This window comes from Fonticula alba (assembly GCF_000388065.1).
Source record: "Fonticula alba strain ATCC 38817 unplaced genomic scaffold supercont2.5, whole genome shotgun sequence".
NCBI classification, from domain to species: Eukaryota; order Rotosphaerida; family Fonticulaceae; genus Fonticula; species Fonticula alba.
The window spans coordinates 1,522,483-1,534,049 of NW_009242975.1; the positions used below are offsets into that span (position 1 = coordinate 1,522,483).

The 11,567-nt window shown below is 65.6% G+C and overlaps 4 protein-coding genes across 5 annotated transcripts in view; 1 reads left to right on the top strand and 3 right to left on the bottom strand.

Moving 5' to 3' along the window:
* H696_03510 overlaps positions 1-705 on the bottom strand; it is a 2,262-nt gene extending 1,557 nt beyond the window's left edge. The window contains exons 1-2 of one of the 2 annotated variants that reach the window (XM_009497378.1): positions 587-705; positions 78-305 (exon numbers count right to left, since the gene is read on the bottom strand). In XM_009497378.1, coding sequence (XP_009495653.1) covers positions 78-300 — 223 coding nt within the window. In that variant the 5' untranslated portion in view covers positions 301-305; positions 587-705. Of the gene's footprint in view, positions 1-77; positions 560-586 lie in introns of those variants that run through there. The other variant, XM_009497377.1, reaches the window with a different exon arrangement.
* Positions 706-1,415: 710 nt separating this feature from the next.
* H696_03511 (replication factor C subunit 3/5) lies at positions 1,416-3,530 on the bottom strand. The gene is made up of 8 exons (XM_009497379.1): positions 3,333-3,530; positions 3,073-3,210; positions 2,890-2,954; positions 2,707-2,804; positions 2,399-2,580; positions 2,140-2,276; positions 1,862-2,030; positions 1,416-1,646 (listed from the first exon to the last, which is right to left on the bottom strand). The coding sequence occupies exons 1-8, from the start codon at positions 3,417-3,419 to the stop codon at positions 1,473-1,475; spliced, it is 1,050 nt and encodes a 349-aa protein (XP_009495654.1). The 5' UTR covers positions 3,420-3,530; the 3' UTR covers positions 1,416-1,472.
* A 463-nt stretch (positions 3,531-3,993) lies between these two features.
* On the top strand, positions 3,994-5,462 carry H696_03512 (hypothetical protein; the record flags this gene model as incomplete). The annotated part of the gene is made up of 5 exons (XM_009497380.1): positions 3,994-4,288; positions 4,424-4,734; positions 4,839-4,893; positions 5,057-5,385; positions 5,450-5,462. Exons 1-5 carry the CDS (start codon positions 4,058-4,060, stop codon positions 5,460-5,462), a joined length of 939 nt encoding a protein of 312 aa, XP_009495655.1. The 5' UTR covers positions 3,994-4,057.
* Positions 5,463-5,685: 223 nt separating this feature from the next.
* Positions 5,686-7,925, bottom strand: H696_03513 (hypothetical protein; the record flags this gene model as incomplete). Its single annotated transcript, XM_009497381.1, has 7 exons — positions 5,686-5,772; positions 5,834-6,250; positions 6,380-6,514; positions 6,612-6,838; positions 6,970-7,078; positions 7,173-7,341; positions 7,429-7,925. The coding sequence occupies 7 exons, from the start codon at positions 7,923-7,925 to the stop codon at positions 5,686-5,688; spliced, it is 1,641 nt and encodes a 546-aa protein (XP_009495656.1).
* Between the last annotated feature and the right edge of the window lie 3,642 nt (positions 7,926-11,567).

Here is an 11,567-nt window from a genome sequence, read left to right on the forward strand (position 1 = left end):
GGGCGGACAAGGACGAGTTAGCACATTGCCGGCGGCCGCCGGGCGGACGAAGGGCCAAGCAGCAAGGCAGGGCGCACCGTCATCCTTGTACTTGGTGTACAGGGCCTGCAGGGCCTCATACTGCGGGGTGAGGCCGCACTTGCTGGCCACATTGACGATGACCACAACCTTGCCCTTGTACTCGGACAGGGGCAGGCTCTCGCCCGAGGCCGTGGTGACGGTGAAGTCGTGCAGGGAGTTCGCCTCGACCGGGGTGTCGGGGCCCGAACCGTGGATCATGCCGATGATGGAGCTGAACATGACGGCTGGCGCATGGCGAGGGCGCAGCAGCGGGGCCACACGCGATGGCCCGAGCGCAAGATGGTGGCCGGTGAAGGAGGAAAAGGCGCGCACGGCGGAGGCAGGCAGGGGATTAGTGGCAACCGGGGGGGGTGGCGGGCACGCGGCGCGCGGCAGGGCGGCCACAGCCAGACCGGTTGACCGGCGGGACAGGGCCCGGAGTGGCAGCACGCGACCGGGGAGCATTGTGGAGAGGAGGGGGGAGGGGAGGGGGAGAGAGAGGGAGAGAGAGAGGGAGAGGGAGTACCGGAGGTGGTGGCAAGAGAGGAGAGGTGAAGCTGGGGTGGTGGAAATGCGGCAAGGATTCGTCGTGCCGGATTGCTCAGATGCGCGGGATAGATATCCCTCCCCCGTTCCGATGAGGAGCCGGCGAATGCCCTCCACATATACATGCGACTGGGGGGGGGGGGGGGGGGCGCCTCTCGGAGTCCCGGGTGTAGAGGCTAGATGGGCGATGATGACAAAGCGGGCCGTCCCCCTCCCCCCAGCCCCCCCCCCTGACCGCATCTCCGGGGGCGGATGTTTGATCGGGACGCGGAGACACAGCGCGAAGTCGCGCGGGGGCCTGCGATCACCCAGAGAGGGAGATCATTTTGCCTCGTTGTCCCCCCCCACCCCACCCCACGTCTTTGAGGCCACTGAGATCAGAGGAGTGTGGAGAATGCCAGGAGCACAGATGAGAGACCGCGCCCAGCAAGAGTGTGAAAAGAGGCAGAGCATGGCCCCCCCTCTTCTGGCTCCCGCTCTTGTCTGTGCCACGGGCGGGCATGTCCAACCCGCGCGAACCCATGGGGGTGATCACACAGTGACGAGGGAGGGAGGGGGGGGGGCCTGTGGGCGCCCAGTTCGCCCACGGGTGGCAGCGCCATTCTTGAGTTGCATTCTGCCTTCGTTAGATAGGGTGCTGGTTTATGAGATGGTCTATTCTGGACAGGCAGCCAGTGGGAGTACAGGGCAAGGGGGGCATCAGAGACAGGAGGGGATAAATATGCGTGCACCGGTGGATGTGCGTGGGCGTGTGTGCTCCCGTTCGACGGGTCCTGTGTGCCCTCCCTGCTGGAAGTACCGGAGAGAGAGAGAGAGAGAGAGAGAGAAAGGAGCAGGAGGGGGATGGGAGGGTGGAGAGAGGACAATCACATCGATGCATGGTAGCCATTGATGAGGCTCATCACCTTGGCAGTGAAGGCCTCCAAATGAAAGATGGCCTTCGTCCCAGACTGGATGCGGTGGTCAAACTCCGCCGCTTCGAAGATGATGTCTTGCTGCAGGGGCTCCGGCGCCTTGGCCATCAGGCGCATGGCAAGGAACTGTATGCAACCAGGGGGCAGGTCGAGAATGACGACAACAGGCCGACGACGACGGCGACGACGACGACGACGACAATGATGGCGTTGGCAATGTCAATGACGGCGGCCAGGGGCAAAGGGAGAGAGGGAGGGGGGAAAAGGGAGGCTTCTCAGAGAAGGAAGGAAGGGAAAATACCGGCCATGCTCACAATAGAGGGGGGCTTGCGCCGACGTACCTGAAGGATGACAGACGCGGGGATGGCATGGGCAAGGAGCTCGTAGAAGCGCTTGCGTGCGGCCTCCAGACGCTGGGGCGACTGATCGGCCAGGATGAAGTCCGCCAGGTTGTGGATGTACTCTTGCCAGTCAGGCAGCGGGATCTCCGCCGCCGGATCGTTGGCTTGCCTGGGAAGGTGCCCGGAGGGAAGGGGGGGAGGGGCAAGGGAGAATGACCTAAAGTTAGAGACTGAAGCCGGGACGGAGAACCACCCATCGGCAAGACAGGACAGCGCACCCCTTTGTGCAGACAACCTCCAGCATGAGCAAAGCCCGGCGGAGGTTGGCATCGGACTTGTTGACAATGTTGGTGGCCACCGCCTCCGACAGCGTGTGGCGCTCCTTGGCTGCGGTGGCTGTGAGGATGGCAATCATCTGCAAGGGAGGCCAAGTCATCGGCAGGGGGTTAGAAGCCGGTGCGCGGGAAAGAGGGGGCCACATGCGGACGAAGGGGAGGGGAGAAAAGGGGGGAGAGAAACCTCCATAACCGGGCGCACGTTCTGCTTGGATGGCGAGGGGACGCGCACGAGCAAACACCGCGACCGGATGGGCGCGATGATGCGCGTGGTGGAATTGCACACCAGGATCAGGCGCAGATTGGCCGTGTACTTCTCCATCGTCCGGCGCAAGCCGGCCTGGGCATCGCGAGACAGATTGTCCGCCTCATGAATGACAATGACTGGGGGGGGGGGGGAGCATGGATGCCAGGGCGACGCAGCTGGGTTAGGAGCCGAAGTCCCTTGACGGTCGAGTGCCAACATTGGAAGGAGATGGCAAGGCGCCAAAGAGTGCCAGGGAGCCATACCTTTGAAACGACGGGCAGCATTGGCATCGATCTGCTGCGACTGGGCAACCTCCTTGATGACCTCCTGCACGACGAAGCGGTCCTGGTTCCCCACATCGCTGGGTGCCAGGGGGTGAAAGGTTAGAGCAGGAGGAGGGGAGGGGGGGGGGGAGCAAGACGTGATAGTGACACCAAAGACCGTACGAAGGGCTCATTTCCAGATGGTAGTTGCTGGAGACAATCGGGAGGTCCACCTTCCGGGTACCGGTCTGGCGTATGCGCCGTTGGGGAGTGGGAGAGTGAGAAAGGGAGGGAGGGAGGGAGGGAGGAGGGTCAGTGTGAAGGAAGGGCCGGGCCAAGGAGCCGCAAGGGCAAGGACAAGCGCACGTCGAATGATTTGACATCGATCTTGGCCTTGTCAACTGCAGGGCCGAAGATCTCCCGAAGCATGGCCATGACGCGGGTCTTTCGGCCGGACCCGCTCTCACCGGTGACCAGCAGGTGAGGAAGGTCCCCGGAGGCGGACTGCAGTGCAGTGTCAGTCACCGGGCGTGCAGTCGAGAAGGGGCGGAAGGAAGAGAGAAAGCCGGGCGGGCGGGCGGGCGGGCGGGCGGGCGGGCGGGCGGAGGCCCAGCGCCAACACGTACCAGATGGGTCAGGCGAGTGGTCAGATCATCATGGTAGTCGAGCTTCGCCAGGGAGGTCGGCCGGTACCGGTCAACCCAGAGACTCATAACTGCGGTGGGAGGGCGGGCAGGCAGGCAGGAGGGCGGTGGTGAGGCGGGAAAAGAAAAGCGCGCGGGTGTGAATGGAGAGGAGGGGAATGGGGGAAGGGAGGAGGGTGTCCATTGCTGACTGACCGCGCTGCCCTCGTTCCCCCCTGGTGCTTCTTGTTTGGGCGTGCCTCGCCGCCCGAGGGCTGCTAGCGTGCAGTCTCTCGCCCGGCCGGCGCGTGTCCCCGGCCGCGCGCGCAGGGGAGGCCATTTTGAATTGGTAACCGTCAATCAAAGGGTGGCGCTACATAGCTGCCGACGGATGTCCGATCGCCGCCTTGGCCGTGCATGGCCCCCCGCCCCAAGAGCCCCCTGGGACAAACGATCGGCCAGAGTCTCTCTCGCCCCTTCGCGCCCCACCGCCCCGGGGAAGAGGCACATGCCAGGCCCGGAAGGCCGGGGGAGGAGGGCAGATCGCGCGGCGCGGAGGTGACCCGGTCGCGCCCCGGTGGACGGCCCTGCGACACAGTCCGCATTTTATGTCGACCCCTCCTGGTCCCCAAGTCGGCCGGGACTCGGGGACATTGCCCCCTCCGACCCATTCACCTTCTCGTTCACCCCTCACTCCGCCCGATTGCCCCTTTGCATTCCCGCCCCATATGGACATTTACCACCACGGGTTCGCCGACGAGGCCCTGTTCCTGAATGATCCGGCCAACTTCGGCGAGGTGCCTGCCGGCGGTGCGCTTGACCGGCACTGCCCGCTTGCGATGGCCGTCGCTCTGATGCCCTCGACCCTGAGGCCGCCGTCGGCCCAGTCGGCTTGGCATCTGGATTGGTCGTCGTCCCCCATGTCGGGGCTGACTCCGCCGACTGGCGGATGGGACATGGTGCGTGAACCGACCGGTCTCCGATCTCCGCCCTCTCCCTCTCTCTCTCTCTATACCCCACCCTATTTTAGTGCTGCGCCCTGTCCGGGTCTCTCGCGGCTCCTGGGAGGCGGCCACTGACCTTGGCCACTTTAGATCCCGGTACCCCCAGGGACAGACACAGGCCCGTATCCGATCCCGGATGTGGACCCACCTGTGGAGCCTCTCTGCCCTGACCACATCCGGGCCCTTGTCTCGCTGCATGAGGAGGTCACCACTCGGCTGGCCCAGCAGCGGCAGCAGCAGCAGCAGCAGCAGCAGCAGCAGCAGCGGCGACCGCAGAACGGAGACCACGGGCCACGCGCTGGCGGGGATTTTGACCCCGGGTCCGGTCCGGGGCAGGACGACCCCCCGGCTGCGCCGTTTCACTCGGGCGACGCACTATTGGATGCCGATAGCCCAACTGGGTACGCCCCCCTGCGACCGTGGCATCCCTGTCTCTCTCTCTCTCTCTCTCTTGCCCTTCGGCTGACCTCCGACAATCTGCTCATGCTCCTCCGCCCTTCCCCAGCGATGGTGGCCCCTCCTCTTTGGCTCCCGGCTTCATCACGGCAAAGCAGCAGCTTGTGCGCCCACATCCCTCTCACAGTTTGAGTTCCTCGCCCCTTCCCCCCTCCCCCCTGCTCTCATCCCCCCTCTCGAGAATCTGCAACACACTGACCTGCCCATATCTTCTCCTCTCCTGCTCGCGTTCACATCCGGATGGACATGCGTGCGTGGCTTGTGCAGGCGATCGACCGGCAAAATCAGCAGCAACGCTCGGACGCCACGCACTTCGCCTTCAATTCCAATCGCCACTACGGCCCGGGCCGCGCACCTGGGGCCAGCCCGCCACCGGATGCCGGGCCCAGCCAACGCCCTCTGGGCGTGCGCCGTCCCCCGGGCATTGGCCCTGGCGTGGGTGCTGCTCCAGCTCGCAAGTCCCTCGGCGGCCGGCGCTTCCTCTCGAGCCCCGGTGGAGCTGCGCCCCTTGGCAACTCCCGGGCCCAGGATGAGGAGGATGAAATGCGCAACGAGCTGGGCTGCTACAACCTCAACCAGACCCCGGCCGCGCGGCGGTCTGCCTCCGGAGCTGCACAGGGTGACAACGGCCAGCCGATCAGCGACGACCCCATCTTCCAGGATCCCCGGCTGAAGAGCATCGAGCCGAAGATGATCGAGATGATTTTGAGCGAGGTGCGCCCGTCGAGAGTATCTGCGCCCCGGACCGGCAGGGTGGAGGTGGAGGGGGGGGGGGGGCGGGGGGGGATATTGGCGCAAGATGGATGGAAGGCTGGGAGAGGAGCGGGAGCGGGCAAGGCCGGGCAAGGCCGGGCCAGCGATACACATGCGGAGCAGTGAGACGCCCACGTACCGCTTCAGCTGCGGAGCCAAAGTGGCCCCCAGATGGGCATCGACAGCCAGCTGCCGGGCGGTGAGGGAATCGGAGCGAAGCCCGGGCGGGGCTGGCGCCAGCGCCGTTGCCCGGAGCGGGACCTCGTGCACCCTTCGCAGCCACCCACGCACCGTGGAGAAGACCACCAGCCGCCGGATGTCGATGTCAAAGCGAACCAGCAGATCCGCATGCTGGTTGGCCACGGCGGCTACCGACCGCCCCGGATGGAGGCCAGACAAAATGACCGCCATGGCCGTGAAGACTCCCAGGCGGGCCACGGGCCCGGTGGCCGGCGAAGGCGTCACCTCGACACATGGCGAGGACTGGGAATGTGGGGGTGATGGCTGTTGCGCATGCAGGGGCGCCTGGGACTGAGCCGTCAGGGGAGTCCAGTCGCCGTTGGCTGGCCCGGCACAGGTCGCCTCCAGCCACCCGGTCACCAGCGCATGCGATCGAGGGTGCACGGCAAATAGCAAGCACTGCTCGGCGGCCGCCAGCGAGCCGAAGAATTGCCGGATAAAAGGCGTGGCCACATAGGTGTTGGAGTACTGCCGACGTGGGACATGGGAGCAGTGAGGGGGGGGGGGGGGGGGGGGGGGGAGGGGGGGGGACAGCATGAGCAAAAAAAAACTGAGCTATGAAGGCGCAATGCATGTGGGAAGAGGAGGGGCTCGCACTTGAAACAGGTCCGTCAGGACAACGAAATCATAGAACACCAAATGCTGGACACACTTGGCCACAAGCTCGGCATCACAATCCGAGAGATGGGAGATGGCCCGGATGGTCCGCTGACCGTTGATCAGAGGGATGACCTGACGCGGGCAGACGCGGAGAGGGGCCAGGGGGGGGGGGGAAGTGGTCAGTTCACCGTCCCGGTATGGAGAAGCGGCATGCTCCAAATGGGCGCACCTTCTGTGAGGTCAGGTCCCAGGCGGCCGAAGTGAAGGCAGGGAAGTTGGCCCCGGCCCCGGTTCCGGCCAGGCTGGCGTCCGGCTGCAGGTCATCCAGGCGGATATCCGGCATTTGAGCGCCGGGCAGAGCGCGGATGAACACCGGCACGTCATGGTCCTGAGGCAGGGGCGGCACCGGGAAGAGTTTGCGCAGCGGCAGCTTCAAGTGAAGCGTGTGCGAGGAGGCTGACAGGACACGAAACAGGAGAGGACAAGGAGATTGGCCAGCCGGCGCCGAGAAGAGGGTCAGGGAGGGGAGGAAGGGGGGGGGGAGAGAGAGACATAGAGCAAGAGAGATCTATGGGAAGGCGACGCACTCAGGTCGATTGTGGTTGAGCCGTGCTGATTGAGGTCATAGAAGATCTGAGACAGGACATCGCCCAAGCGGGACTTGAGTGCCGGGCGAATGAGCAGACCGTCTTCGATCTGCGCCGTGGAAGAGGCGTTAGTCGGGAAGGGACAGAGCAGGGCCAGAAGAGGAGGAAGCACGAGGAGATCCCACCGCAGCCGGGGCATGTACCTCTGCGAGTTTCAGGATACGCGTGGCCTTGCGCAGAAGCAGCTCATGGGCATAGGTGTCGGCACCCTCGGGCAGGACAAACACCAAGTTGAAGATGAGGGCATTGCGCTCATACTTGTTGTCCTGGATCAGTGCCGGCAGGCCGAGCAACGTGACGCCATCCACGCGGCTGGCGGATGGGCGCATGATGAGGATCAGCGGTGGGAGGGGGGGGGGAGGGGAGCGAGCTTGAGCGACAGGGGCCGAGAGAACGCACAGGGTGACCACGCGCCCACACAGCTGGGGCTTTGGGATGACATATTCGGAGATCTTGTCGAAGACACCTTGGGGGAGGGCGCCGGGGGGGGCTGCCGGGGCCGCCGGCCCGGCTTGGTCATCCCCCAGGTGCGGCGACCCGGCCGAGGCACGGAAGATGCCCGCGGACCCTGGAGCCGGAGCGCTCGGCGAGGGAGGCGGCTGGCTGCTGCCAGGGGCGGCAGAGGCCGGAGGCACGGCCGCCGTGGCCGCAAGGGCGGCCGCCACAGTCGGCAGTGGGGGTGTTGGTGGCCGGGGGGAGGGCGGCGAGGGGGGGACGCCAGTGGTGGCGGAGCTGGCGCCGCCGCTCGGGCCCCACTGGCTGGCGACCGCATCCACCGAGGGGCTCGGGGCTTGGAAGGCGATGCGTGGGCCCTGGGTCGGGTGAAACTCGGCAAAGAAGACCCCGAGCAACAGGGGATGGGCGTGAAGAGAGGACGAGGGGGAGAAGGAGGACATGCTCATGGGGCGGATGTGCCGGGAAGGGAGGGGGAAGAAAAGAAAGAGAGCCGGAGGGTGAGGGGGGGACCCGGGCGTTGCAAATCGTCCCGGGCAGAATGAGAGCAATGACGGGGGGAGGGAGGGAGGGGGGCAGCGACGCCAGGTGTTGCCGCACGGGCCGGTGTCCCGGACGCCGGAGCGCCACAAAAACGACTGGCTGGGAAAGTGGCCTTCCCTGCCAGCAACCAATGCACCGGCCGGCACGCCGCACGCCCTCTCGGCTCTGAGCGGGGAAACATTGTCCGAGCCAGTGGCATCCAAGAGCGGGGGGGGGGGAATGCCCCTGTCTTGCCCCCGACGCACGGCAGCCCCGCCAATCTGAGGCGCACATCGGCAACACGCTATGCAGCCGCTCTCCGCGGCATGTGCGCGCCCCGTCTTCGCCCTGCAGGTGTGTGACCTTTCCCCCCCCCCCCCCCCCCCCCCCCCCCCCCCCGGGTCGAGGGGACGGGGGACGGGCGCGATCCGAGCCCGCCCCCGGCCGCCCCGAAGCCCCGCCCCCCCCTCCGCTTGCTCCCCTGCCCCCCCTCCCGGAAACTCTTGCATTCCTCTTCGGGCCGGGCCCTCCCCCCCCCCCCCCCCCCCCCCCCCCGACTCCGCCCCCATGACAGCGCGAGAGCCATTCAAAATGATCGGCACCCCAGGTGGGGTCACCTTTCTTCCCGGATTGGTCGTGCTTCGCCCACAAGCCCTGGTGTGGAGACCCGGATTTGGCCTGCGGTGCCTTCCCCCTCGCGCGGACACAACATTCTCGGACACACGCCGGTGGCGGAGGGGGGAGAGATGGCGAGGCAATACAGACACGTGCCTGTGCGCTGCAGGGAGGGGGAACAGGGTGTTGCCGCCCCCAGGAACACACACACACAAACAAGGCAGAGGGGGGGGGAGCATATGTGGACACGGATGATGGAGGGGGAGAGAGTAGGTAGAATTGTATTTGGGCGCTGCTGCTGGTGCGCATTGGGGAAGAGAGAGCGCCGGAGGGCGCGCGATGCGCCACATCACTCCACCATGAGAGAGGCGGGCGCGCAGAAGAGAGGGGAAGGGGGAAAGCACGCTTGTTGGGGCGCAAACACCCGAGACCGGGGAGAAAAAGGCCGTCGAACTGCGGCTACGGAAAAGAGGAGGCGGTGTCAGAAAGGATGTCGAGCAAGGAAGGAGGAGGCGGAGGGCAGGAAGGTTCAGACAAAAAAGAACAATCAATCTACACTTGAATTTCGGATTGAGCTGGGTTGTTCAATCATCACGTTGAGGGGGAGGAGGGAAGATGGATGGATGGAGAGAGAGAAACATACCAAGGGAGGGGAAGATCCACCTCGCGGCGGAGAGCAGGCGCCCCGGGGAAGATGAGGACACTGCAGGGGGATTCAGACCGGGAGGACCGGGACCGCTGCATGCACAGAGAAGGGCGGGGTCTGGATGGGGGCAATGTATGTGAGTGGGGTGCGCGAAAGGGAGGGGAGCATAAAGGCCAAGGAGGGAGAGAGGAGGATAGGGAGAGAGAGAGAGAGGGGGGGGAAATGTGGAGGGAGGAGGGGAGTATGTGCATGGGAAGAACAAGCTCGACGCTGGTGGAAATGCAGAATCGAGTGAAAAGCCCACGGCATTCATCTAGGCGACAGAGTGTGCTGAACGATGTCGCGGGAACATCAATGCACAAGATGAACACGCGTGCACAGCCGCCATGACTGGGATAGCGGGGAGGGGAGGGGAGAGGGAGGGGAGAGGGGGATACGTACGGGGATCTGCAGTGCTGCATAAGTCCGAGCGCGGAGGGGAGCGAGAAGCCGAAGAAACGCAGACGCGCGTTCTCCTCGGGCTCCTCCACCCCTGGGGATGTTTTTTTTTTTGGAGGTCCGCCTCTGGACTCAAGAGCGCCTCTGTCACGAAGAGAGAGAGAGAAAGGGGGAACACGGTGGTTTATGCACACGCGCACGAGGTGCTGCGCACACACGCATGCCCAATCCCCGAGACATGGCAGCAAAAGAGAGAGGGGAGGAGGTCACCGGCCGCACACGGGTGAGTGTGTGCGCGGACACGGGACGCATTTGTCGAGTGGCAGAGGAGGTGTAGGGAATGACCACAGGAGGCTCGGCGCGTGTGGACCAGCTACTTATATACCCCTGTGGATGTGTGGCCACGGCCGCTCTCTCCCCCTGCCCCAGCGCGGGCGCAGCTAGCGGGACATGCTTACTGTCCTTGGAGCCCCTGCCGCCATCGTGAACACACACACACACACACATACACACACGCACATTGGCGCGCAAATGCACCACAGGAAGTGCGCGGCCTGGATGGATCCCAGCCACAACACACACGAATGCACCCCAACTGGACGGGCAGGGAGGATCAAGCGTCGTTCCAACAGGTGTTGCCCACCGCGAGCTTGGTCTAGGTGCCCTCTCTGACGCGCGCGCGCGCGGAGGAGTTGCCAGGGCGGGGCCCGCGTGCGCCGGAAATCGCGAGGGACCGCGGAACAGGGCTGGTGTCCGGCAGGACCATGCCATTATCCGACGTGCTGGAGAAAATTCCATTCCACGCTCGAAATAGTGGCATCGCCCGGTCCAAGCCACTGCCTGCCCATCTGACACGCGCCTGGTCATGCGGCACGTTCTGAACCTGGCTCCAGGCCAGAGTCACAAAAAAAAACACACACGCACGGACACCGCGGAGGGGGGCGCCCAGCCCCAGCCGGCAGCCGAGGAACCAGAGCCGGCAGGGGCGGGGGGCGCTGCGCGGGAGCCGCACGAACGCAGGACGCGAGAGGGGCTGGAAGGAAGGTGGGGGACACGAAGGAGCCCATTAAATCGGCTTTTAAAAGAGGCTCGGAAAATGCCGCACTTATTCCGCCCCCGTGGCGCCCTGTTCCCGACGAGGTCGGCCTCGGGGAGTGTGCCCCAGGCGCGACGGGCGCACTCTCCCCCCGCCGCCCCGGCTCCATGCCGGGCGCGCAGGTGCGAGATCCCCATTGGAAATGGCACCGGCTTTTCGCCGTCACCCGGGGCGCGGTGGGGGCATGATTCCGCCGGGTCCTTCTCCTTCCATTTTTTTGGGGACGAACTCTTCTCCCCGAGCGGCCAGATTCTGCCCCAGTACACTGGCGGTTCCAGGCTCACGCCCCAACCCCTCCTTGGGGGGGTCGATCTCCGCCCGCCACCGTCGCCCAGCAACTTCGTCCAGCCCGGCTGCGCAGGGGCCTCCTCGGGGAGGGGGGGGAGGGGGGAAGCAGAGCAGGACTGCTCGCCCAGCCGCCCTGGCCACCGTTACACTTCGCCGGCCGGCTTCGAGGCCAGGCCCTCGGGCCCCAGCAGGCGGGGGCAACCGGCCGGGGGCGGCCCACCGCAGGGACCACTCTCCCAGGCAGCCGCCTCCGTCCTGGGCCCGATCGGGGTCCGGCGCCCGAGTCGCAGTCTTTTCTCGTGCACCCCTGGTGTCCCACCGCACCCAAAAGATGAGACAGAGATTCCTCCCCTCCCAGTTCTTGCCCCCCCCCCCCTCCCCCGTCCCGAGAGAGAGAGATCCCCTCCCCCGGTCCGATGTGCGTGCCTTTGCCCTGCTCGATGATCATCGTTCCGCCCCCCGCCCCCCCCCCACCTCCCC

Coding starts and splice junctions, on each gene's coding strand:
- H696_03511 (XM_009497379.1), bottom strand. CDS start 3,419: ATGAGTCTCTGGGTTGACCGGTACCGGCCGACCTCCCTGGCGAAGCTC. Junction 3,211..3,332: donor CCACTCGCCTGACCCATCTG/GTACGTGTTGGC, acceptor ACTGCACTGCAG/TCCGCCTCCGGGGACCTTCC. Junction 1,647..1,861: donor CCGCGTCTGTCATCCTTCAG/GTACGTCGGCGC, acceptor GGTTGCATACAG/TTCCTTGCCATGCGCCTGAT.